The 26,006-nt window shown below is 48.8% G+C and overlaps 1 protein-coding gene across 2 annotated transcripts; it reads left to right on the top strand.

The window, feature by feature from the left end:
• Positions 1–1,561: 1,561 nt before the first annotated feature.
• DPP3 (dipeptidyl peptidase 3) lies at positions 1,562–25,975 on the top strand. Of its 2 annotated transcripts, none has more exons than XM_083477924.1 (18): positions 1,562–1,637; positions 7,172–7,450; positions 10,365–10,454; positions 11,226–11,363; positions 12,283–12,357; positions 12,800–12,890; positions 14,503–14,633; positions 15,728–15,858; positions 16,076–16,134; positions 17,349–17,543; positions 18,988–19,100; positions 19,289–19,381; positions 19,986–20,048; positions 21,092–21,216; positions 22,056–22,176; positions 22,970–23,149; positions 23,246–23,408; positions 25,591–25,975. In XM_083477924.1, the coding sequence occupies exons 2-18, from the start codon at positions 7,181–7,183 to the stop codon at positions 25,734–25,736; spliced, it is 2,184 nt and encodes a 727-aa protein (XP_083334050.1). In that variant the 5' UTR covers positions 1,562–1,637; positions 7,172–7,180; the 3' UTR covers positions 25,737–25,975. The 2 variants fall into 2 exon arrangements, with proteins under 2 accessions (XP_083334050.1, XP_083334051.1); XM_083477925.1 differs by lacking the exon at positions 1,562–1,637 and adding an exon at positions 6,395–6,525.
• Positions 25,976–26,006: the final 31 nt, after the last annotated feature.

The raw sequence follows: 26,006 nt of genomic DNA, 5'->3' as shown, positions 1-26,006 counted from the left end.
TGCATGATGTTGCCTCATAGTGAGTGCTATCACACTTACCAGCAGATTTCCTGGCTGTCTCTTATTGCAAAAAGTTTGCTCTCTGGGGCAAGTGGGTTTGTTGCACAACAGCTCTCCATCAACTGATAGCATATCCAAAATTTGCTGGTATGTAATTGAATCCCACCCCAAAATAGCCACAGCCTGGAACAGCCGTAGTTTCACAGTGTGGTACAGCAAATGCTTTGCAGCACACAATAACCCCAGGCTTTATAAGCCACCACAACAAATGTTACACGGTCACAGACCTGGTTAGAGCATCAAAATTGTACAATTTCTAATACAAGCTGAGTTAAACTACAGAGTTAGTTTATCTTTATAGGTTCTCTGCTACAGAAAGGAGAAAGCTAGCAACTATTTTCTTTATTGTTTTGTTAAGTCAGTGAGTTGGCCTAACACCTTTCAAAAGCCCTTCCCGGATCTTTTAGTACAGGGGTCAGCAAACTTTTTCAGCAGGGGGCCGGCCGGTCCACTGTCCCTCAGAAGTTGTGGGGGGTCCAGAATATATTTTGGAAAAAAATAATGAATGAATTCCTATGCCCCACAAATAACCCAGAGATGTATTTTATTTAAAAGCACACATTCTACTCGTGCAAAACCACGCTGATTCCCGGACCGTCTGTGGGCTGGATTTAGAAGGCGATTGGGCCGGATCCGGCCCCCAGGCCTTAGTTTGCCTACCCATGTGTTAGGAGAGTGGGAGTAAGCAAGCTCTTGTGCTCATCTCATCTCTGTAAGAGTTGCATGCAAAAACATGTGCTCCATCAGTTAAAAAAGCAGTAAGAGGTGAAAGACTCTTCTTTGCCTGCTGTTTTCTGCAACGTGTAATTGGTGCGATAATAGTTCATTAGTGGTGGATCCACTATTATTAGCTGTATTGTGATGCTTACCTACTTATTGCAATCCAGAGGGACATAAGCCATAGCGTGACAAAAGCAGCACATACAGTCTCCTGGGCACACCCCACCTTAGAACATTTGTGGTATGAAAAGTTCAAGGATCTCAGGAGGAAGCTAAGGGTCATGCACTGATTGGAAACGAAGCAGTTCGTCTGCCCTGATACTTTTGCAGGTATAAACAGCATCGACAGTGGGAAGGCGAGAAACCACTCCGGTATCATCACGAGAACAAATAATCATGAATGCACAATAAACAGAACGTCTGAAAGGGGCTTGATGTAAGCTTCCTGCAATTCCATTAAGAACCAACCAACCAAGGGTGGTGATAAAGCTGTAAGAGACTGACCACGCATTCCGATGTCTTTTTGGATGCAAGCAAAAAAATCTACCTGCGCTCAGCAAGGCTCACTTTCCACGCGGGTAAGCGTGCAGCTTAAAAAACAGAAAGGGCGGGGAAAGTGGGCAGGGCCATAACTCTGCAGAAACGAACAAGCAAGCAGCAGCCGCCAATCGTTGGGAGAGGAGAAAAGCAAGAGGCGGGACTCCGCTTTTCCAGCAACGTTGACGTCAGTCTTCCCCCCGAAAGGGCCTTGGGATTGGCTGGCTGGGCCACAGGGGCGTGTCTGACAGTGAAGCTATGAATGAGGGCGAGGAGGGGGCGGGGCAGGAAGTTGGAAGCAACGAGGGAGCAAGGAACAGGTGAGGAGGGTCTGGGGGCCGGCGGGGCGCGGTGGGTCCAATCAATCCCATGTGTCCAGGGTCTCCATATGGCCCCCTCTTGCCCCCCGGTCCAAGAACACAGCAGGAGGGCTGGCCGCCCGGGGATGGACTAGATGACCCTTGGGGACCCTTCCAATTCTGTGATTCGCTCGCTGCTTCCCTCCCGCCCATCCCCGTCGCCTTCCTGGCTCCAAGGAGATGGGGAAGCGGCCGTGGCTGAGTGCTGGAGTACTGTATCCGCCTTGCATGCGGAAAGTCACTGGTTCAGTCCCCGGCGTTCCCGCCCGAAACCCTGCAGTGCTGCTGCCGGTCAGTGCGGGCTGTATTGACCTAGATGGAGCCGATGATCTGATCCGGAAGAAGAAGGCAGCTTCCTATGCCTGGAGAGCTGCTGAATGTCGGTGCAGGCAAGGCTGAGCGACAGGGACGGGTGGCACAAAGCAGGTGGAGTGGGGGAACGCAGGCCTGGCTCCCATTGCAACCCTCCAGACTCGTTGTCCTGCACTGGAAACTCTGCAAGCTCCACCTCTCACTGGCTGTTCACACATACATGCACACACATAACACGTGTTTTTGCCTGATTGCACGGTGGCTGCATAGGATCATAGAGTTGGGAGAAACCCCAAGGAACATATCGTACAGCACTCTGCAATGCAGGAATGTCAACTAAAGGCCGATTCAGCTTTGGTAGTGCTGCTTCCTTGCACAGTTGGTGAATGTGTTTGGGGGGGGGGCAATCTGAGTATGTGCAGAAACTAGCCTGCTGCAGAAAAGGCAAAAATTGCATTTGTTGCTTTGCCCATTTTTGCTTCCGGCAAATGGCCCTCAGAATTTTGTATGGAAGGGAATGTGGCCCTCTCATTAGAAAAGGTTCCCCAGGCCTTAATATAAGGCATAGCAAGTATAAAGCAGCTTCTATAGCTTTGAGGGTTTTCTTCCCTCCAACCAAGCAGTGCATAAATTTGATGAAATAAGTAAACAAAGGTTCGTGAATCTTTGGGAGGGGTTGCTGCTTGGTGAAAGAGCATTGCTAAAGATAGCTCAGTTGGTAGAGCAGGGTTCCCCAGGGTCTCTAGCTGTTGTTGGGCTGCAACTCCCAACCTCCAGGTATAGGGTGGTATATAAATTCAATAAATAAAATAAATAAAACCATCCCTAGCTAGCAGAACCAGTGGTCAGGGATGATGGGAATTGTAGTCCACAAGCAGCTGGAGACCCAAGTTGGGGAAACCCTGCAGTAGAGCCTGAGTTGTGGGTTTGAGCCCCACGTTGGGCAAAAGACTCCTGCATTGCAGGGGGTTGGACTAGATGACCCTTGTGGTCCCTTCCAACTCCACGATTCTATGATTTTAGGTCCTGGCTGCATCTTCCCAGCACCTCTAGTTTCCCAAGGACAGGAAGCAGTAGATTAGCCTTTGCCAACTGGGTGTCTTCCAGATATTCTGAACTACAACTGAAGGGTGCTTTAGTCCGGAATGCCTTGAAGGCACCAGTATAGGGAGGCAAGAGGGACCAGTGTTCCCTGCACAAAGCAGCAGCTCCAGGTAAGAAGGAAGGTTGTCATCCAGCACCCTCAGCCCAGGTCAGAGCAGATGCTTGCAAAAGATCCGGGGTTCATTGTGTGGAGCTCGATAAACCAGTGGGCTGGTGAAAGTGGTTGCTTCTTTCTCCCCCCCCCCCCCCCCGTGTTTTGCATTTGGGAAGCAGTGCAACAGTTGTGGAAAAAATGGGTCAGAGGCTTAAGGGAACCCACAGCCCCCATGGTCTCTAATCCACCCCAACTTTACCCCAAGGGCCACAGACTCTTCTTTGGCAGCCTTCCGAGGGCCATGTGCTGGTGGTGGGCGGGGCCAAAGGCAAAAGTAGGAGGAGCCACAAGTTGCAAACTTTTCTACAATAGGCTAGTTTCTAGAAACACACACACACACACACCCCTACACCTACCTCTCTGTCTGGACAAGCAGAAGGCATTGTCAGCAGTGTTCCAAGTTAGCCAGGCACCAGGCGCATTTTGCACCAGGCGCATTTTGCACCAGGCCACTTGCGACCAAGTTCAGATGCCTGGGTGCCAGGATGGCGCATGCCATCTCCGTCATCTGGGGATCATTGGATCTGGACAGTTTTCACACACTAAAACCACACCCTGTAGAATTCTATCAGTTATATTTAATCTGCACAATCAGAATGAATTCCAGGAACCAATATGCTTTTTCTGTGCAGCCTGAGCAGGGGCAATGAACAATGTTTTAGTTGTTGTAGCTTGTCTTCACTTATCCACCCCTGCTCTCAGTTTTGAAGAATACTCCTACATTAGGAACAGTCCGTGTCACCCTTAAGAAAAAGAGGTAGGAACTGGCGCGTGTGTGTGGACTGTCCCTGGATCAAGTGACTTTTCTTCTTGTTTCTCAGAGCTCTTAACCTAGCTCAAGGTTGTCATCTGAATTAGCCAGATGTTTAACTGATAATCAATCACAGCCAGTTCATCCTTTGAAAAATAAGACTTTCGAGACGTCCTGCCCAAGACATTCCATTTTGGCGACTGTAACCTTGGTTTAAGAAGCCATTGGTGCCTAGCTTAGATGTCTGAGTTTCTAACACTGCCAGCCTGTGTAAATACTAGGCTAGATGGACCGACTTGGTGCAGGGCGGGTGCCCGCATTTCTGATGCAACATTCCATGCTCAAGGCGACAAAGAAAGTAGCTAGCCAGCCCAGCCCATTTCCCCTTCCTCTTTTTCTAACGGCAGGAGCAGAGATTGAAATGGGATTGCACGGTCTTTGGAGGTTCACACTATGGTGGAGAGGAGCTTGTGAGGGCCCAGTGTGAGAGGTCACAGCCTGGTGGGGAGGGACCAGGAGATCCGGTGGGGCTGGGGAGCAAGTGGTCCTCCCAGGTGGAGTCTTGCGGAGGCACCAAAAGTTCCAGGGTGTGCTTGGGGTCCTCCAGTGTGGAGAGCCAGTGTGGTGTAGTGGTTAAGAGCGGTAGTCTCGTAATCTGGGGAACCGGGTTCGCGTCTCCGCTCCTCCACATGCAGCTGCTGGGTGACCTTGGGCCAGTCACACTTCTCTGAAATCTCTCAGCCCCACTCACCTCACAGAGTGTTTGTTGTGGGGGAGGAAGGGAAAGGAGAATGTTAGCTGCTTTGAGACTCCTTAAAGGGAGTGAAAGGCGGGATATCAAATCCATAGAATCATAGGGTTGGAAGAGACCACAAGGGCCATCGAGTCCAACCCCCTGCCAAGCAGGAAACACCATCAGAGCACTCCTGACATATGGTTGTCAAGCCTCTGCTTAAAGACCTCCAAAGTAGGAGACTCCACCACACTCCTTGGCAGCAAATTCCACTGTCGAACAGCTCTTACTGTCAGGAAGTTCTTCCTAATGTTTAGATGGAATCTTCTTTCTTGTAGTTTGGATCCATTGCTCCGTGTCCGCTTCTCTGGAGCAGCAGAAAACAACCTTTCTCCCTCCTCTATATGACATCCTTTTATATATTTGAACATGACTATCATATCACCCCTTAACCTCCTCTTCTCCAGGCTAAACATGCCCAGCTCCCTTAGCCGTTCCTCATAAGGCATCGTTTCCAGGCCTTTGACAATTTTGGTTGCCCTCCTCTGGACACGTTCCAGTTTGTCCAAACTCCTCCTCCTCCTCCTCCTCCTCCTCCTCCTCCTCCTCCTCCTCCTCCTCCTCCTTCTTCCATGGCGGTGGAGCCTGGTGCAAGATGTGACCAGGACTGGCTCCAGTTCAGTGGGATTCCTTTCCTGGGCTTTCTGTATTTCCCTTTGGCACCACTGTTTGACACATACCCAAACCCCTGTGGTATATGTACTTGTGATATTGTGCCATATGTTAGCCTTTGAGGCAGGGGTAGCCAACATGGCAATTTCCACATAGTCGCTGGACTCCAATTCCCATCAGCTCCCAAACAGAATGGCCAATGACAGTCAGGAAAATGGAAGGCGGAGTTCAAAAGCATCCTAAAGGCATTAGGTCTCATGTTCTCGGATGCATTTGGGGGTGGAGGGCTAAGCCTATGCTTGCTCGCTGTTTTGTGGCAAGCTGATGGGCCTCAAAGCAGTTTATGGAGCTGGCTGTGGTTTCTCATGGGCACTCTGCACATTCCCAGAGACACTGCCGTCATTATTAATAATACCCTTTAGAGCAGGGGTCAGCAACCTTTTTCAGCCATGGGCTGGTCTATGGTCCCTCAGACCATGTGGTGGGCCAGACTATATTTTGAGGGGGGGGGAATGAACGAATTCCTATGCCCCACAAATAACCCAGAGATGCATTTTAAATAAAAGGACACATTCTACTCATGTAAAAACACACTGATTCCTGGACTGTTCGCGGGCCAGATTGAGAAGGCGATTGGGCCGCATCCGGCCCCTGGGCCTTAGGTTGCCTACCCCAGCTTTAGACCTTGCAAATGCGATTTATGTGCACAGTCTGAACAGCACCTTATTGACTATCTGTGCTTGAGGTTCTACAGAAAACTCCTTTTTATTCAGAGTGGTAGATTTTGTGCATCCTTCTTACCTGTCCCAAAGACTCGGATTGGCTAGAAACACTTGTTTGAAAAACGTAAGTTGAGTGACTTAAGAGGAGATAGTATTGTGGACTTTAGGGGAGGGACAATGGGGCTACAGTTGTTTATTTTTAAATCTGGACCAATCACTGATATGGGGAAAGGACTTAGGGGCGGGCCTTAGTTTCCCAGCAGCTAGACACCAGTTCTTCCCAGGGAGGCTCGGGGATTGGCTGCCTGTATCGCAGGGGGCATTTCCCCATATTTGAAGCTATGAATGGGGGAAAGAAGGGGGCGTGTCAGGAAGTTGGAGGCAGCTAGAAAGAGAAGCAGGTGAGCTGCTGGTGTTGTAGAAGGGCGGTGGCAGGGACTGGCTATGAGCTGGGAGGAGGGAGGCTGTGGGTCAGTGGCAATATGAATGAGCTTCCAGGATTGAGCTTTGCATGTAATTGTGAATTAGTGGGTAGATGTATCTACCTTGTCAGTGGTGGAAAAGGGCCAGTTTGAAGACTGGGTGGTGAGATCTGACTGCAGAGGTTCTTGTGAACACATGAAACTCCTGCATGCTAAACCGGGCACTGGGTGGAAAGCTGTCTGTGGACAAACGCCGGCTCCCTCGGCCTGAAAGTGAAATGAGCGCCACAACCCCATAGTCGCCTTTGACTGGACCTAACCATCCAGGGGTCCTTTACCTTTTACCTTTACCTTTTACTTTTATCCTTCATTGGAGGTTTTTAAGCAGAGGTTGGACGGCCTTCTGTCATAGATGATCTAGCTGAGATTCCTGTATTGAAGGGGTCCCTTCCAACTCTATAATATTACTTCTTTATTATTATTATTATTATCATCATCATCTATAATGAATTTCATTTATTCATTCTGCCTGCTTTAGGTTTGATGTCTTCAATGCACCTTCAAGTTCGTTCGTTAGCACTGAAGGGTTAGTTCTGTATTAATGGCTCTTTCTCTCTCTCCCCAGTTTGGCAGGATGGTGGATCCCCAGTATGTTCTGCCCAATGATATTGGCGTCGCAATGCTGGACTGTGCCGAAGCCTTCCACCTCTTATCTGCGGAGGAAAGGCTGTACGCTCACTACCTGTCGCGGGCCTGTTGGTACGGGGGGCTGGTGGTGCTGCAGCAGACCTCCCCAGAAGCACCTGCCATCTATGCCCTCCTCTCACGGCTCTTTCGGTCCCAGGACCCGACTCAGTTAGGCGAGGTGGCACACTCGCTCGGCCTCTCAGACGAGGAGTATCAGGTACTAGAGACAGCATGTGTCCTGCGAGGTTTGTCCATGTGGTTCTCTTCCACATTCTGGCTAAATAAAGAAATTCCTTCCAGTAGCACCTTAAAGACCAACTAAGTTAGTTCTTGGTATGAGCTTTCGTGTGCATGCACACTTCTTCAGATAGTCAACATGGTGCTTAAAGACATAACTTAGTTGGTCTTTAAGGTGCTACTGGAAGGAATTTCTTTATTTTGACTATGGCAGACCAACACGACTACCTATCTGTAACATTCTGGCTACTCAGCTGTGTTTGGATGATCACACTTACCGTATTTTTCGCTCTATAAGACGCACGAGACCACAAGACGCACCTAGTTTTTGGAGGAGGAAAACAGCAAAAAAAATATTCTGAATCTCAGAAGCCAGAACAGCAAGAGGGATCGCTGCGCAGTGAAAGCAGCAATCCCTCTTGCTGTTCTGGCTTCTGGGATAGCTGCGCAGCCTGCTTTCGCTCCATAAGATGCACACACATTTCCCCTTACTTTTTAGGAGGGAAAAAGTGAGTCTTATAGAGCAAAAAATACGGTACTTAGCCAAGAACTGCACAAGCCCCTCGCCCTCCTCCTCAGCCCCCTTTCTTTGCTCTTCCTTTGAGCCGCAGTTAAAGCAGGAAGCGTCCATCGTAGCTCCCCGTTGTGTACGAACCAAGAAACTATGGTTGCCAGCTTCAGAACAAGCCTTGGTTAGAAGTCGGTTTACTGTATTTTTCGCTTCATAAGACAGCACTTTTTTCCTTCTAAAAAGTAAGGGGAAATGTGTGTGCATCTTATGGAGCGAATGCAGGCTGTGCAGCTATCGCTGAAGCCAGCACAGCAAGAGGGAGAGCTGCGCAGCGCCTCTTGGTCTGCTGGCTTCCCAGTGAAGCAGGATGAGGGACAGAAGGGGCTCCATAAGGACTCCCTTCTGTCCCTCATCCTGCTTCGCTGGGAAGGCAGCACAACAAGAGGCACTGCGCAGCTCTTCCTCTTGATGTGCTGGCTTCAGCGATAGCTGCGCAGCTTGCTCTGACTTTTCAGGGAGGTGGGAGAAGGGACGGAGGGCAGCCCATCAGTCCCTTCTCCCACCTCCCAGAAAAGCCAGCAAGAGCCGCTCTATCTTTAAAGAGCCACGCCGAGCGAGCGTGGCTGCGGCTCTTGCTGGCTTTTCTTGTTTTCCTCCTCTAAAAACTAGGTGCATCTTATGGTCGGGTGCGTCTTATGGAGCGAAAAATATGGCAGTTTTCTGGCTCGTGACAAAGTGTTAATCATTGTTTCTTGAGTTGGACAGCACAGGGAACTGTGGTTAGTTAGAGGCTTCCTGCCCCAAAGGGAGGAGCAAAGGGCGCTATGCCAAAGACTCCTGCATATCTAGATTTAGCAAGCCACATTGTGAGCATCTGAACGGACTGTGTCTGTTGTGTTTGGAACATTCTGCTGGCCTTCTCTGAAAAGAGATGTTGTAAAAAGCCTGGAGGGGTCTGGAGAATCGTTCCTATGAATTAAGCACATGAAACTTGTGCTTTTTAGTTTAGGGGGAAATGGTGAGATGAGGGTGGGGCTACATGGAGGAATTTACACCCAAAAGCTCTCAGGACTTTTTGATGGGAAAACAAATCATGATGCCCAGCTCAGGCATGGCACTAAAGTGGAAAAAGAGCAGGATCTGGGGGCCAAATGCACCCCTCCAGGCCTTTTTGTCTGGCCCCTGCAACTCTTCCCCAGGCTGCTCCCCTCATTGGCCTTGTTTCACATCCTCCTTGAGTGTTTTTGCTGGAGTGGAGTACAGTGGTGCCTCGCAAGACGAAAAAAATCCGTTCTGTGATTCTCTTCGTCTAGCGGTTTTTTCGTCTTGCGAAGCAAGCCCATTGACAGATTAGCGGATTAGCGCTATTAGCGCTTTTAGCGGCTTATCTGCTGATTGGATCAGCTGATAAGCGGCTTAGCGGCTTAGAAAAAGGGGGGGAGGGAAAAATCCAGCAGGAACTCTCAAGACATTGTCGTCTTGCGAAGCAAGCCCATAGGAAATTCGTTTTGCGAAGCACCTCCAAAACGGAAAACTCTTTCGTCTAGCGAGTTTTCCGTCCTGCGAGGCATTCGTCTTGCGGGGCACCACTGTATTCTCTTCCACTCTGATAATGCCTCCTGCTCGCTGGGATGGAGGATAGAGAGGGGCATATGAGTGAATGTCTATAATCTGGGCTACTCTACGTTATTGTACATCATAATGTATTTCTGACTGGTGATGTTGAATTCTCGGTAATAATCTTTTGGAGAATATTCTCAAGAATATTCTCCAAAAGATTATTCTTGAGAATTTAACATCACTATTTGTGACCGCTCTGGCATTCATTCTCTCATAACTCAGTCTACAAGTTAAAATAGGGACTGTTTCATTTAATGTAAGTGCTATATGTCCATACGTAGCCAAATTGGTACATCTATTGCAGATGTAATTATATTTTTTTGCATTAAAAAAATCCATAAAAGAAACCAAATTAAAATAAGAAGAAAGTGGGCTTCTGTGGAAAGGTAAAACTCACATTCGTTGCTCCACCCACTTTTGTCTATGACTCCGCCTACCAATGGCACGTGGCTCCCAAAAGGTTGCCCAGAAGGGAATGTGGACCTCAGGCTGAAAAATGATTCCCACTCTTGGAACAGATTTTTAACATCTGGAGAGCCAAAAGGCTAGATAAAATTGGTTTAGTGGGGAGTTTCTAGAACTGGGCTAATTTGCCTGCAGGCGGACTGTATCCTTTGTCTGAAGGTAGTTATATGGTCTCTCTGGTTTTATAGCTTCCCAATTCCAAGTTTGTAAAAAAAGATTATTATTTTTTGAGGGGTGGGATTTTAAAAAATATGGCTAAGGGGGAGGGAGAGGCTCTCACGACTGTTGCTGCTTGCAGGCCTTGCTGGTTTACGCTGCCGCCTTCTATGCCAACATGGGCAACTACAAATCCTTCGGGGACACCAAATTTGTGCCCAACCTTCCGAAGGTGAGTACATGTTTTGCAGGTGTCAGCAGTGTTAGAAACTGAGACAAGAAAGCTAGGAGCTAAATGGCCCCTTAAACCTAGGTTATGGGCGCTGCAATGGAATGGAATGGAATTTTTGTAACAAGAATACAAAGCCAAAAATGAATGAACTGCCAGTAATATCTTGTGTTCATTTTTCACATGGTCTAGTCCTCATCTTAAGACTGCAAAAAAGGAAAAAAAGCCATACATCCCCGCCCACCCCCATAATATTCTTAAGAGGGTCTCTTCTCCAGTCTTCAGATTGCAGCTGGAAGTTGGGAGGCAGAAAAAGGTCCTTGTTTCCTTCCGACAGTGGAAGTTTTAATCTGAAATCTTAGTACTGCACCCAGAGCTCAGAAACTTTTCGCATTAATGAAATTCCCTCTCGCAAAGTGCGCCTAGAACAATGGGAGTTTTTGAACGCTGGTGGTGCGATAGGACATCTATGAGAGGGAGGGGCCATTTATCTTTCCCAGCTAATTGGAATGCTCCTTTTATCTCACTGGTTGAGAGGTTGCGGAGGGGGCGGAGTCTCTCCTACGGATAGGTTGAGGCTCCATATCGACCTTTCTCACCCTTGGGACCCCAGAGGTTATCGGACTACAACTCCCATCATCCCTAGCTAGGAGGACCAGTGGCCAGGGATGATGGGAGTTGTATTTTGGGGGCTCAAGGTTGAGCGAGGAGGCTCCGTATGGTTCTGCTGGCATGCCACTGGTAATTCTTTCATTTTTGCCTTCCTGCCCTCAGGAGAAGCTGAAGCAGCTGGTGTGGGCGAGCCAGGCGTTTGCGGACCACCCAAAAGAGATGGAGGCCCTGTGGGGCCGCTGTGCAGAGCGCATGTTCTCCCTAGAGCCGACACAAAAGCACTTGGGGCTCTGTGGCCAGGTACACCCTCCTTTTGCCTGGCTAGAATGTGCCCTGATAATGCTTCTTGTTTGCCATGATGGAGGCTGGAGAGGGGTGTTTGTGGCCGTAGAAAATAGCCTCCTGTGCAAAGGTAAAATTTGCATTCATTGCTCCACCCTCTATTCCCCTGGCCAACCACTGCCATGTTGCCTCCAGAAGTTTATTCAGAAGGGACTGGGGCCCGTGGGCTGCTTCCCCATCTCTGAAGCAGAGAGCCAAGCTCAACCCATCCGTATGCTCAGTTCTGGGGGGAAGTTAGCAAGTATCGCTTGATAATAATAATTTTATTATTTATATTCTTCCTATCTGACTGGGTTGCCTCAGTCGCTCTGGGTGGCTCCCAACAAAATATTACGAACACAATAAAAGGTCAACCATTTAAAAACTTCCCTGTACTGGGATGTATTCTATAAGTCAAATAGTTGTTTAGCTCCTTGACATCTGATGGGAGGGTGTTCCACAGGGCGGGTGACACTACCAAGGAGGCCTGTTCCTTGTCACCTCACTTCTCGCAGTGAGGGAACTGCCAGAAGGCCCTCAGAGCTGGACCTCAGTGTCCGGGCTGGAGGATGGGGGTGGAGACACTTCAGGTATACTGGGCCATTTAGGACTTTAAAGGTCAGCACTAACATTTTGAATTTGCTCAGAAATGTACTGGGAGCCAATGTAGGTCTTTCAGGACCGGTGTTACATGGTCCCGTTGGCCGTTCCCAGTCACCCGTCTGGCAGCCACACTCTGGATTAGTTGTAGTTTCTGAGTCACCTTCAAAGCTAGCCCCACGTAGAGCACATTGCAGTAGTCCAAGTGGTTTCTTTTGGGGGGGTGTCCTGTTGCCCAGGGCAACTCCAAGGACAGGTGCATCCTGCTTATTCCATGTTTCCTCTCTCTTCTCTCTAGGGCACATCTACTTACTTCTCTGCAAACTGCACCACGGAAGATGCAAAGCTGGCCCAGGACTTCCTTGATTCTGAGGTGCTGCAAGAACCCCACTTCTACACTGGGTTGAGCAGCCTAGATGGGCAACTAGTCTGACATAGTATAAGGCAGCTTCCTGTCCCCCATATCATGTCCTCAGCCCAGTGGGTACACTGTTTACATCAAGGGAATGGGCCTTATCGGGGCACCAGAGCTGGGCACTGCATGCAGTGTCGCCCCCTGGTCAGTCCTTGGCATCTCACAGTAGGGTTGAGAAAAACCCCCATCTCAAACCTTGCGGGGCTCGATGGACAAATAACCTGACCAGGTGTAAGGCAGCTTCTTTGTTCGCCTGCTATAGAGGGATGTACCTTTGGGAAGAACCCCAGGTAGCAGGTGATGGGAAAGACCTTTCTCTGCCTGAGAACCCCAGACAATAGGGCAGCTTGTTTTGCTTTTCACGGCTCCATCCTCTCACTTTCTTTTACTCTTTCCCCAGAACATCAGTGCTTACAACACAAGGCTTTTTAAGACGAAGGTAGATGACAAAGTGAATTATGAGGTTCGTCTGGCTTCGGTGCTTTCAGATGGTAAGAGCTTTTTTGGGTTGCATAGACCAGCCCTCTCCCCAACCCCACTCCTGGCATGCTCACAGCACTCCCTGCTTAGGGCCAGTGATTGCGTTGTTGTTGTTGTTGTTGTTGTTCATACACCACCTTTCTCTTCCAGGTCATAGTCCAACACTCTAACCGTTATGCCACACTTGCTCTCTAATAGCATTCCCAGATTACAATAAGCACATGAAATAATTTGAACCTTTTGAAAGGCACAGTTTGAAAATACCTGTCTGGCAGTACTTTCTCAGAGAAGAAGATGAGTCCTCCATGATTGTAAAGCAACCCATCAGTTAACTCACCTGGGGAATATCCTCCACGTAACCAGGTCGGAGGAACTTCTCTAAACTTGGAAGTTTTCCTTTGCCAGTACTTGTTGAAATCAGTGGTGCTGACACAGGGCAGGTATCTTAAGGTGCGGCTGCAATTGCAATACTGTGTGCTGCAGTTGCAGTTCTCTAGTTGCCTTGCCTCTGATAGGAAGCTGTGGAGCGGGAGAAAACATTAAATAAAAGGGAAATTGAAATGTTCAAGGGGTTGGCGCAGTTCCCTTGTTGATGGTTACAGCATTTAGGACTTTTAGTTCAGAAAAAAAGCGAAAACACAATAGAGGTGAAAATGATTGTGCATGGTGTGAAAAAAGTGGAGGTTGTGTTATCTTTTATTATTACTGGAACTCGGAACCACCCAGTGAAGCTGAATGTCTAAAGATTTGGGGCAGACAAGAGGAAAATACTTCTTTACACAATGTGTGGCTATGGAGGGTTGCAGTTAAGTGGCATATACATTTTACAAAATAAAATTAATAAATGAATAGTTGAAACTATGGCATTTGCTCCCACAGGAGGCAGGGATGGCCACCAACTTGGATGACTTTAAAAAAGAGAGCAGACAAATTTGCAGAGGATGTTCTGCCTCCCCTGTTGGAGCCAGGATGCCTCTGAATGCCAGTCTCTAGGAGTCACAAGTGTGGAGAGTTGCTGTTGCGCTCATGCCCTCTGTGTGGCCTGTATGGCCACTGTGAGGAGGAGAGCAGGCTGGAGCAAATAGGCCTTTGGCCTACTCCAGCAGGGCCCTTCTTGTGTACAGTGGTGCCCCGCAAGACGAATGCCTCGCAAGACGAATGCCTCGCAAGACGGAAAACTCGCTAGACGAAAGAGTTTTCCGTTTTGGAGGTGCTTCGCAAAACGAATCTCCTATAGGCTTGCTTCGCAAGACAAAAATGTCTTGCGAGTTCCTGCGGGGGTTCCCCCCCCCTTTTTCTAAGCCGCTAAGCCGCTTATCAGCTGATCCGCTAAGCTGATAAGCCGCTAATAGCGCTAATCCGCTAATCCGTCAATGGGCTTGCTTCGCAAGACGAAAAAAGCGCTAGACGAAGAGAATCACAGAACGGATTCTTTTCGTCTTGCGAGACACCACTGTACTCACTTGCAAATTGGAAACCCAAGCAGCTTCTGCCAGGGGGGGGGCCTGCCCTCCGCTGCACAGCCTTGTTTAATCCATGCTTGGGACTTCCTGCACACGCCCCCCCCCTCCGTGCACCCCCACAGCCCTTGCAAAGTTTACCTTCCTCCCCTCTTCCACCCAGATTCTCAGCTTGACGCTGACATGTCGGCCAAGATTAAATGTTTTGAGTTTGGCGGCTGTTTCTTCACTGTGACACGAGGAGATTACTCCCCGCTTCTGGAGAAGGTTGTGGAGAACTTGAAGAAAGCCCAGGTGAGGGGGAAGGGGGTGGGCTTTCCTGGCTCACCTTGGACTGCCCCTGTGATGGGGAGTGGAGGCAGGGAACGGAGACCCCAGTGCAGGATTTTAAGCACTGCTTCAGGTTACAGGCAGGGAACATATGTGGCATGTTCATCATTTTTGGTGGCAGCTGTACCTTTAGCAACACGTGTAACCCTAAGTCTTCAGCATGCGTTGGCCTGTTCTCTTCGAAGCGTATCCATGAGGTCTAGAGACCTGTTGTTTCTGTTGTCATTTATTAAATTTACATACTGTCCTATTCCCAGGGCAGTTCACAACATAAAATCTCAATATGAAAACACAAAATACAGTGGTGCCTCAGGTTACAGACACTTCAGGTTACAGACTCCGCTAACCCAGAAATAGTACCTCGGGTTAAGAACTTTGCTTCAGGATGAGAACAGAAATCGCACGACAGTGGTGCAGCAGCAGGAGGAGGCCCCATCAGCTAAAGTGGTACTTCAGGTTAAGAACAGTTTCAGGTTAAGGACGGACCTCCAGAACGAATTAAGTTCTTAACCCAAGGTATCACTGTACATAACAAAAACAACTCAATAATTTCCCCTCCCCAATATATTTTAAAAGGGCATTGGATTTCAGTCAGTCCAAGGCCTGGTTGAAGAGGAACGCTTTTGCCTGGTGCTTAAAGGTGTATAATAATGAAAGTGCCAGGCAAATTTCCCTGAGGAAATTCCACAGACGGAGCCACTGCAGAGAAGGCCTGTTTTTGTCTTGCCACCCTCCAGACCTCTCAAAGAGGAGGCACATGAAGAAGGGCCTCAGAGAATGATCTCAGGGACTGGATAGGTTCATAGGGAAAGACTCAGCCCTTGAGTATTGTTGTATAAACCACAGCTGAGATTATCCAGAAGTTGAATGCTGTGGCCACTGCTGACCTGTTCCATTTGACATCTTTCCTTAAAAAAATAAAATAAAATAAAAAGATCAAGGCATATGAGCAGCTGCGTTCTAGGGGATGGTGGGAAAGGCAGGTGGTGAGAATCGAGGGCTGGGCGAATCTGCCTCAGGCTGGTTGGGCCTGAGTCCAGAACCTCTTTCCCTGCTAGCGACACGCAGCCAACCCCACGCAGGCGGAAATGCTGTCTCACTACATCGCCAGTTTCACGCAAGGCTCCATCGTGGCCCACAAGGAAGGCTCCCGCTGCTGGATTCGTGACAAGGGGCCCATCGTGGAGAGGTGAGTCTGGGGGGCTGCACAGATCAGTGGAGTCTCTTAATCCAGATTCAGGGTGTGTTCTGAATGAATGCTGCTTCCCAGGAGTTGGGAAAATAGGGAGTGTTACCCCACCCTCCCTTGTTGATTGGGGGGAAGAGTAACAGTTGCCCCAGGTATAGCTAACCTAAAGAACCTCTCTCTCCCCACCATTTATTTATTTATTCATTTGTGCCCACAGCTATATAGGCTTCATCGAAAGCTACCGAGATCCCTATGGTTCCCGTGGGGAATTTGAAGGTACTGTATTAGCTCAACGTCCCCATTCCCCACCTGCGAGTAGTACGATCTCACGCCAGTCGTTGACCATTCGATGCCCTCTTTTGCTTTCCCCGTCTCTCCCCACCCCTGCCCTGAAGCCCTCTCAGTATAACGATAACAATGATTAAAGTTCCCAGCATTATTGTTCTCCCACCCTTGCCTCCCCTCAACCCCCCCCCCAAGACACAAATTATATTTGTTGGAAGCAGCCCAGAGTGGCTGGAGTAACCCAGTCTGATGGGTGGGGTACAAATAATAAAATTACTACTACTACTACTACTTTGCCTGTGCAGGGGAAAGTTTGGGGTCTGGGCTGTTGGGTTAGCCTTAACCTGGAGACAGGGCAACCTCAGATTCAAGGGCCAAATGCCTCTCTGTCTGGCCCTTGAGGTTCACCCTCCCCAGCTCTCGGCCCTTGCTAGCCCTGAATTGCACCTTCCTTGAATGTTTTTGCCTGGCTGGAACCCATCCATGCACTCTGCTAATGCCTCCTGCTTGCCTGGAGGGAGGGCAAAGAGGGGTGAGTGTGCGCATAAACTAGCTTACTGTACAAAGGTAACTTTTACGTCCATTGCTGTGCCCACTTTTGCCCCTGGCCCTGACTGCCCCAGCATGTGCTCCCCCCCCCCAAAGGGAAAGAAGCCCTCTGGCCAAAAATGTTTCCCCGCCCCTCTCTCAACGCATCACCCTGCTCTGGGTGGAAGCAGGGTTGGAGACTTGGGGAGGATGCCATCTCCACATCCAGTGAGATTCATTGTTTTGCCCCAGAAGGGGGACATACGGGTCGCTCTCTCTTTCGAAGAGACCATAGAATCATAGAACTGTAGAGTTGGAAGGGCCCTGGCGGTCATCTAGTCCAACCCCCCGCAGTGCGTGAATCTTTTGCCCAACGCAGGGCTCGAACCCACCGCCCTGAGCTTAAGAGTCTCACGCTCTGCCAACCAAGCTATCCACAGATCGCCACACCAAAAGTCTTTTCTGCTCTTGCAAGTAGAATTTGGGGACTATTTCGTAGGCTTGGCCTATGGGGAGACAGCAGCCAAGAGACATGTTGGTGAGATGATCATGGAATTGTAGAGTTGGAAGTGACCCCCCAAGGGTATTCTAGTCCACCCCCCTGCAATGCAGGAATGGAGGCCCTTAAGACTGGGCTTCCTCACAGTGCCTCTCCACCCTTCCCCCCCCCCCCCCAGGCTTCGTTGCGGTTGTGAACAAGGCCATGAGTGCGAAGTTCGCTCGTCTTGTGGCGGCGGCTGAGCGGTTGCTGGAGGAGCTGCCATGGCCTCGCGCCTTCGAGAAAGACACTTTCCTGAAGCCCGACTTCACCTCGCTTGACGTCCTGACCTTTGCCGGGAGCGGGATCCCTGCTGGCATCAACATCCCAAATTGTGAGGATCTGGTCGGTGGCAGGTTTGGGGGGGAAGGTGGCAGGCCGTGGGGTAGGGCTGGGACTTGGTGGTCAAAGATCTCCCTTTGGCATACAGAAGGTGCCACGTCAAATCCCCAGTATTTCCAGGCGGGGAGGGGGAGACCTTGAAGAGTCGCTTCCTGGTCAGATGGACACAGTACAGTGGTACCTCAGGTTACAAATGCTTCAGGTTACAAACACTTTGGGTTACAGTGTTTGGAAGTAGTACCTCGGATTAAGAACTTTACCTCAGGATGAGAACAGAAATCACGCAGCGGCAGCGGGAGGCCCCATTATCTAAAGTGCTACCTCAGGTTAAGAAAGGTTTCAGGTTTAGAACAGACCTCCAGAACGAATTAAGTTCTTAAACAGAGGTACCACTCTACAAATAATAAAATTGTTGTTATCCTACCTTGACAAGATGGCAGCAGGAGAAACTCCAGAAGTGTTGCCTTGAAGTGCTGCTCACAGGGCTGGCGAAACGCTCATTTTCTCCCTTCCCTGCCATTGACGGGGCCTGTAAAAAGGACTATGAAAATACCGAAAAAGGGGTGGGAGAGGAGGAAAGACTCCAGGGTGAGATCGAGGGGCCCAAAGCAGCCCAGTGAGAACAAAGCATGTTCCGTGACTAAGGGACGGTGGGGGGGGGGGGCAGGATGGAATGGAGTATCCTGGAACAGGGCCAAATTAAATTGGTCAGCGGCATGGCTTCCTAAATTGGACTATCGTCGCTGGGGAAACAAAATACAAAAGTGTGCCGGAAGGAATAGAGTGACAAGAGGAGCTGGTGAGAAGCCGGTAGGAACATACCCCTGTCCTAGCACAGGCCTAAACATTGCTTAAATAACAGGACCAGGGATTGCCGTTTGGTAAGTGAATAGGAAGAGGAAGCGAAAGTCGCTGACGACCCAAGTAGGGCGATTGAATCTGCACTAGCCCTTAATGAACAGCAGTGAAATAACTGCTCAAAGGTGCTGTTTGAAGCAACTTGTGTGCTTCCTTGTGGGCATTGGTGGGGCTGAAGGAGTCTCCTCCCAGTGAGAGAAGCACTTGCTGTTTCAAATAGCCCCTTTGAAAGGCGCTTTAGGGCAGCCCCTGTGATCCTGATGCGAAGGGTGTTTGATCCTGCTAAGCACGAGGCTGGAGTTCATGGGAGAGCTCAGCACACCCCCAGCTCAGCACTAAACAGATTACCTCCCGCCCATGAGGAAGAAGAGCGATCCCACTTGACCTGGGTGTCAGCTGGTGGGCTTCCCTGCTCTGTGGTGTTGCTTGCAAAACATCACTTTTTCTCCCGGCCTGTCAAGTCGGAGGGCGGGGGGGACAAAGCCTGTGATTTGCAAATGAGAGGTGCAAAGTGGAGAAGCTCTAGCCCCGCAGAACCCAGTTTTAACAGATGCTGCCTGGTTCTTCCCCTTTCCCAGATGATGATATCCGCCAGACAGATGGCTTCAAGAACGTCTCGCTGGGGAATGTGCTGGCCGTGGCCTACTCCACGCAGAAGGAGAAGCTGACGTTCCTGGCAGAAGAGGACAAGGTGTGTGTCTGGGGGAGGGGGTGTATTTTTGCGGAGGGGCAGGGAAAATGGGGTGGGGGGTTGTTGCAGGAGTGGGGCATGCAAGGATTATTCACTGGTTTTTAATGCATTTTTTAAAAACGCCTGTCCCAAAGTCTGGGGGGAGTAATGAAACAGCCAGCTTTATTTATTTACAAATCCTCTTGCAGGATCTCTATATCCAGTGGAAGGGGCCTTCCTTTGAGGTTCAAGTTGGACTCCATGAACTCCTGGGTCACGGCAGCGGGAAGCTCTTTGTCCAGGTGGGCACCTAACCCCTCCCCCCCCAAAAAAAACAAGCTTTTGAGGATATCCAAAGCAGAAGAAATTTGGGTGTCAGAGGACAGAAGCCATTTCAGCTTGTGTTCCACAGTCTCAGGAAGGCAGATGAAAGAGGGAAACCTTGTATTATGTCCCTTAATGTATTCCATGAGTGGGCTCCCCAGCTAGGGAAAAAAGTCAATAGTTTTTGCTTTTCCTTTGGCCAGTTTCATATCGCACGCCAATTTACCTGCAAGTGCAGCATGCAAAAGTCTCCGGGGCGATTCCTCAAAATTTAACTTGACCGCCAGCTTCCAGGATTTTGCAATTTCTCGTCGAGCAGCCCATTACATGAAAGCCATTAACGTTCATTATACCGATTCCTCATGACCCCCTTTCCATGCTCATTGGGAATAAGAAGAACCAATGGACTTTACAGTATTCATTCATTTAAATATCAAATTCCAATATGCAGCTATTCTCAGGGAATCCCAGCATATCTGTATGAAAGATCCTTGTTTCCCACATTCCCTCCATCAATAATTGCTTCTGTCCTTCATTATGAGCAGCCTCAGTTTTTGAGCACTCTCTCTTTTGTCCTGGCAGGATGACTCGGGGGCCTTCAACTTTGACCACGAGGCAGTGATCAACCCAGAAACAGGAGAACAGGTAAAGCCTTCACATGTTTCCTGTGAGGATTAGAAGGGCTTGTGACTTCTTAAAGAAGTCCCCTCCCTTGTTTATTGTCCTTTGCACCACTTGGGCAGTTCCTGCATGAGACCTAGAGTTCAGTGTCCTTTGAATCACAAGTTAGTTCTCTTTTTAAAGAAATAGGAAAAAAGGGCACCCCAGGTTTCTAGCCCTCATGGTGGAACAGATGAGTTGGAAAGCACATGTGTGCTTAAGTTCTAAATTCCGGAATAGAACTTGGGAGGATTTTTGTGGTGGTGGAGGAAATCAGCCCCCTGTGTAGCTCATGGCCCTTCCCTGTAACCAATAGATGCAGAATAAATTATAATGATTTGTATATCTTACACTGATATACAGTGGTACCTCAGTTGTTGAGCGTAATCCGTTCCGGGAGACCGTCTGACTTCCAAAATGTTCAGTAACCGAGGCGCAAAGGGCGGCCTGCAAAACCAATAGATAAAATTGGGGGGGGGCGCAGTGGAAGCCATTCAACTTCTGAGGCGTGTTCGAAAATGGAAGCATTTACTTCTGGGTTTCCGGCGTTCAAAAACTGAAACGTTTAGCTTCTGAGACGCTCGAAAACCGAGGTACCACGGTATTATTCTACAATATAGAATGTGGTTTTTCGTTTCATCTCTGTGGGATCAGCATTTTTGCCCCTTAAGGTGCAGAATTCATGTGACAGGTATTTTATTTAAAAAAAACCTAACCCTACTTTTTAGCCAAAAATGCTGGAAGAGCAACTTTAAAATAACAACAACAACCCATAGCCTCAGGCTTAAAAACTAGCAGGCACGACACACAAGGGAGGAGGGGGAAAGTAAGCCCATAGCTCTGTTTTATGCAGATTCTGGCTGACTTAGAGAATCAACCCCCGCCCACCGATCTGGTCCAGAGCAGAGCAGGTGACCATTTTAAGATCAGGAGGACAGGGCTGCTCCTTCCCTCAGACAGCTGACTCAGTTCACTTGTCCAAGACACCCGCAGTTGTCTGGCCCTTCACTCTTCTCCTATCCCCACAGATTAGAAGCTGGTACCGAGGCGGTGAGACATGGGACAGCAAGTTTTCGAACGTTGCATCGAGTTATGAGGAGTGTCGGGCCGAGTGTGTGGGGCTGTACCTGTGCCTGAACAAGGAGGTCTTGGGGTGAGGACCTGAGGTAGCAGCGGCATGTGGGGTGGGGGGGGGGAGGAGAAGCACAAGATGGAGCCCTTGGCAGGCAAGACCCCCAAAGTCCCAGGCCGTGGATGAGAGGGGCTTTTATTTCAGATAATAAAGATTTTAAACCGGGACTGGGAAGCCTTTTTCCGTCTTGAGGGCCAGGTTTCCTTCTGGGCAATCTTTTGGGGCCTGCATCCCAGTGATGGGCATGGCCAGAGGCAAAAGGGGGACGGGCAGTGGATGCAAGTTTTATTTGGTAAGGTCAGCTGGTTTCTACATCCACTCTTCCCTGCCCATCCAGGACAAGCAAAAGGCATTGTCAGAGTTCAAGGACAAATTCCCAGCCAGGCTAAAAGTCTCAAGGAAGGTGTGAAGCAGGCCTGGTGAGCAGGTGGGACTTGTAGAGAGTTCCAAGGGCCACATAGAGAGTTCTGGAGAGCTCCATTTGGCCCCCTGGCCTGCATCCTTGTTTTGGACAAAACTATTAGCTCTGGGGAAAACTTGACTGCTAAGTTTTTGTTAGGGTTTTTTTTATGCTGCCTTTCAGGATATTTTATTTATTCACGGGGAGAATTTATGTTCCTCCCAGCTAGCCAAAGTCATCGCACAATATTTAAAAGGCAATTTTTACCAAGGCAAGAGAGTTAATAGCTCCCACCTCAGTTCTCTGACGTTCTGGCTGCCCCCCTACAACTTGAATCGCCAGGGGGGGAAAGGGCACTTTGCAAACCCAGATGTGTTTTATTATGAGGCGGTGGCAGCTCTGACCCCCCTCCCATCCCTTTTGCTGTGATAATCCTTCCTCTTCCTGCTCTGCCCACAAGGATCTTTGAACTGGAAGGAGAAGATGCTGAGGATGTGATCTACATTAACTGGCTGAACATGGTGCGTGCCGGGCTGCTGGCGCTGGAGTTCTACACCCCGGAGTCCGGAACATGGCGGCAGGTGCGGTCCTGATGCTGGAATGGGTAGAGGAAAGATATCCCTGGGTGGGAAGGAGAGAGGCCTGGGGCATCAGGGGAATGGCAAGTGGGTAACCTTTACCCACCTGGTAAATTTGGCCCGGAGGAAAGGTTAGTTCCCTGCCCCCTATTGTCTGCCTGGACTTGAGATTCATTGCTTCACAGTCTCAGTTGAGAATTCCTTGTCTCCTCGCCTCTCCTTTTTTAAAAAAATAGATTTTATTAAAATTTTGAAAAAGGAATCCAAAAATTAATATCCAATATCGTTTTTCTCTCAAAGGCTAATCTTAATTAAAACACAGACCAGAAAAGGAGAGAAAGAGATAGGAAGAGAGAGAAAGAAAGAGGGTGGGGTGAAACAGAAAAAAGAGAACTCTATTGTAATGAGTATGGGTTGCTCGTGTGTAAGTTGCCGCCTCTCCTGGCTATGTATAAATTTTTCAGCACACCCACTCAAAGATAACACCCAACAAATCCACTTTCTGTAAACCAACATTATATTGAGTCCTCAAACCCAAATACCATTTGGGTTTCTTTCTCACGCAAAAAGTCTCTAAGAAGTTTCCAGTCTTTAGTAAATTTTGGCAGTGACTTTTCTCTGATTAAACACGTTGACACCTCGGCTAAACCCAGTCATTTCAACAGCTGTTCCTCCATTGTGGGTAATGGCGAGTCTTTCCATTTTTGTGCGTATAAAAGTCTTGCCGCTGTAATCCTATATCGAAGTAAAGCTCCTTTTTTCTGAATGGCATTGTGTTGCCTTCCTGCCACGGCAGGCCCACATGCAGGCGCGCTTTGTCATCTTGAGGGTTCTCCTGGAAGCCGGCGGGGGGCTGGTATCCCTGCAACACACCACAGGCAGAGACGGCAAACCTGATGCAGTGGTGTCCCTGGACCGCAGCAAGATCACCACAATAGGGAAACCTGCGCTGGAGCACTTTCTCCGCAAACTGCAGGTAAGGGCCAGGGAGGGAAGGACGGGCCCAGGGTCTCTCTTCCCTTAGGGGGAGAGAGAGGCTGACCCAGCAGGGTGCTGCTCTTCTGTTCCAAAGGTGCTGAAGTCCACAGCGGATGTGGCGGGTGGGCGCACCCTCTATGAGACATACTCTGCGGTGACGGACGAGAAGCCCCAGCGCTTCCTGAGCCTGCGCAAGACTGTGCTGCTGCGCAAGGAAGAGCGCAAGTTGTTTGTCCAAGCAAACACCCGCCTGGAAGGTAAGAGCAGCGGTGAGCATATCTCCTCGGTCAGTAGAGCACATCTTAAGCTCAGGGTCGTGGGTTTGAGCCCCGCACTGGGAAAAAGATTCGTGCATTGCAGGGAGTTGGACTAGATAACCCTCGGGGGTTGTTTTAAACCTCCTTTTCATTTCATTATATATCATTTCCCAGTAAGCTTTAACCTTACTACAAGACCAACACATGTGATGTTTAAAATAACCTTTGTAAAAACAGCAACCCAGAAGCTTTTCTTTTGGGACTTATAGGGAGAGAACTACCAAAAATGTATAGAAACTTTTTTATGTATGCTACTACAGCGGCAAGAATGTTACTTGCCCCAAAATGGGAAGAAGCAGAAGTCCCAGCAAAGGAAGAATGGATACAAAAACTTATGGGATAAGCAGAAATGGTGAAACTTGCCAGAAGAATAAGAAATCAAGATAACAAATCTTTTATAAAAGAACAGAAATGGTTTATTGAATATTTACAGATGAATTATAAACAGATAAAAACATTGGCAGGATTATTGTAGTAACCTTCAGTTTTATAAGAGTATATATTTAAAGAAGATGAATAAATGAACAAATTAAGTTAATTTGGATATGCAGAAGATAGTAAAAATAAATTTAAGGAACCGCAGAAAGTGGGGGAAGGAAGTAAAGTTTTGAAATGTCAAAATGATTGTAGAATTAGTGAAATGTAAAAAAATAGTGAAATGTATGAACTTGAAAAGTATGAATGAATGAATGATGCCCCTGGGGAAGTCCCTTCCAACTCTACCTTTCTGTGATTCTATCCTCCTCTGGTGAGAGGTGGACCATAAAGAAGGCTGATCGCCGAAGAATTGATGCTTTTGAATTATGGTGCTGGAGGAGACTCTTGAGAGTCCCATGGACTGCAAGAAGATCAAACGCATCCATTCTTAAGGAAATTAGCCCTGAGTGCTCACTGGAAGGACAGATCCTGAAGCTGAGGCTCCAATACTTTGGCCACCTCATGAGAAGAGAAGACTCCCTGGAAAAGACCCTGATGTTGGGAAAGATGGAGGGCACAAGGAGAAGGGGATGACAGAGGACGAGATGGTTGGACAGTGTTCTCAAAGCTACCAGCATGAGTCTGACCAAACTGCGGGAGGCAGTGGAAGACAGGAGTGCCTGGTGTGCTCTGGTCCATGGGGTCACGAAGAATCGGACACGACTAAACAACAACAACAACATCCTCCTCTGCTGGGTATTTCCTAGCTCAACTGATTCAGCTGTTAAGCGAATCTGGCTAAGGTGGCATCATAAATATTGGTTTGCTTATTTATTTTTAAAGTATCAGAATTTAAGATTAATTTAACTGTGTAGGATTAAAATCCAGGCCCACTTTTGGCCTGCACGGCCGTTTTCCCCAAACCACTCCCACCTGCCCATCAGCTGGTGTCCCTGGTGAGGTCAGCTGATTTAAATCTGGCATTGGCTGTGCATCCCATTCCCAGAAGGAGAAGATATCCTCAGCTGAAGCAGCAAGATTTAATCCCTGCTGACATGCTAATGAGCAGGGATTAAATCCTGCTCAGTTTCAAATGCTCTTAACAGTTCCAGATGCTTTGCAACAGGAGCTGTCTGAAGGCCTTCATATGCCCAAAAGGGCAGCGGGACAAGTGGGGGTGACTGTCTACAAACAGCCAAAGAGGTTATTGCAGTGCTTTGATGCACTTTGAAGTCCCAGCAATTGGGACATCAAAGTGACCAGCTCCTGGTGTTGTAGTGATACCGGGTGATTGATAGGTGGGTCCACCTGTCAAATTGGACCCACTAGGGAGTGGCGAGATAATGATACCCCTGAAAGAGCATCACCCATCTGGAATGGTCTATCTACTGACTTTGATCATTTCTCCTCCTCCTACCCGCCCCTTTCCGCAGGGCCTGCAAGACAGAGTTGTTCCGCCAGGCCTTTGGTCAGGGCGCAGCCTGACTCCCTCCTCTGGCAACCTGCACAGAATTTTCCTTAATCGGTTGCCATCAATTTGATTTTAAGTAATTTTTATAATGAAATATTTTTAGAATGTGTGATTATTTGATTGTTTATTTGATTGTTGTTAGCCGCCCTGAGCCCGGCTCGGCTGGGGAGGGCGGGATATAAATAAAATTTATTATTATTATTATTATTATTATTATTATTATTATTATTCCAGGTAAAGATGTCGCACTGGTGCAGTACGAAAGCAGTGCAGCGGGGCTCATCAAATCTTTCCGCGACCGTTTCCGTGAAGATGCTGAAGTCCTGGAGAAGTATCTGTTGGAGATGGCACAGGCTGATGCCCATTTCTGGGAATCCTGAGCCCCACAAGGCACAAGGGCCCTGGCTTCCCCACACTCAGCTCCCTTTGCCTGCCCATCCAGGCACACCAGGCCGTTTCTGCACCTCACCCGTCTCTTTCGGAAATGAGGGGTACAAGTGAACAAGATCGCCTCTCTGAAAGCAGTTGGCCATCACTCCCCACCCCCCGGAAGGGCCTGCGGTGGCTCCAGCCCTCCTGTTATTGCACCTAAGGGTTCAATAAACCTAGCTTTTATAAAGTGTGTGAACTTCCTTTCTGCCCCCCCCCCC

Source organism: Podarcis liolepis (assembly GCF_965112155.1).
Source record: "Podarcis liolepis genome assembly, chromosome: 15".
NCBI lineage: Eukaryota > Metazoa > Chordata > Lepidosauria > Squamata > Lacertidae > Podarcis > Podarcis liolepis.
Note: the sequence above shows the minus strand (reverse complement) of the source record. Positions and strands in the feature narration are given on the sequence as shown.

Bases quoted from the DNA above. Each gene is read 5' to 3' on its own strand.
- DPP3 (XM_083477924.1), top strand. From the start codon at position 7,181: ATGGTGGATCCCCAGTATGTTCTGCCCAATGATATTGGCGTCGCAATG. The intron at 16,135-17,348 runs GTACTGTATTAG...CCCCCCCCCCAG, and splicing joins TTCCCGTGGGGAATTTGAAG to GCTTCGTTGCGGTTGTGAAC. The intron at 23,150-23,245 runs GTAAGGGCCAGG...TCTGTTCCAAAG, and splicing joins ACTTTCTCCGCAAACTGCAG to GTGCTGAAGTCCACAGCGGA.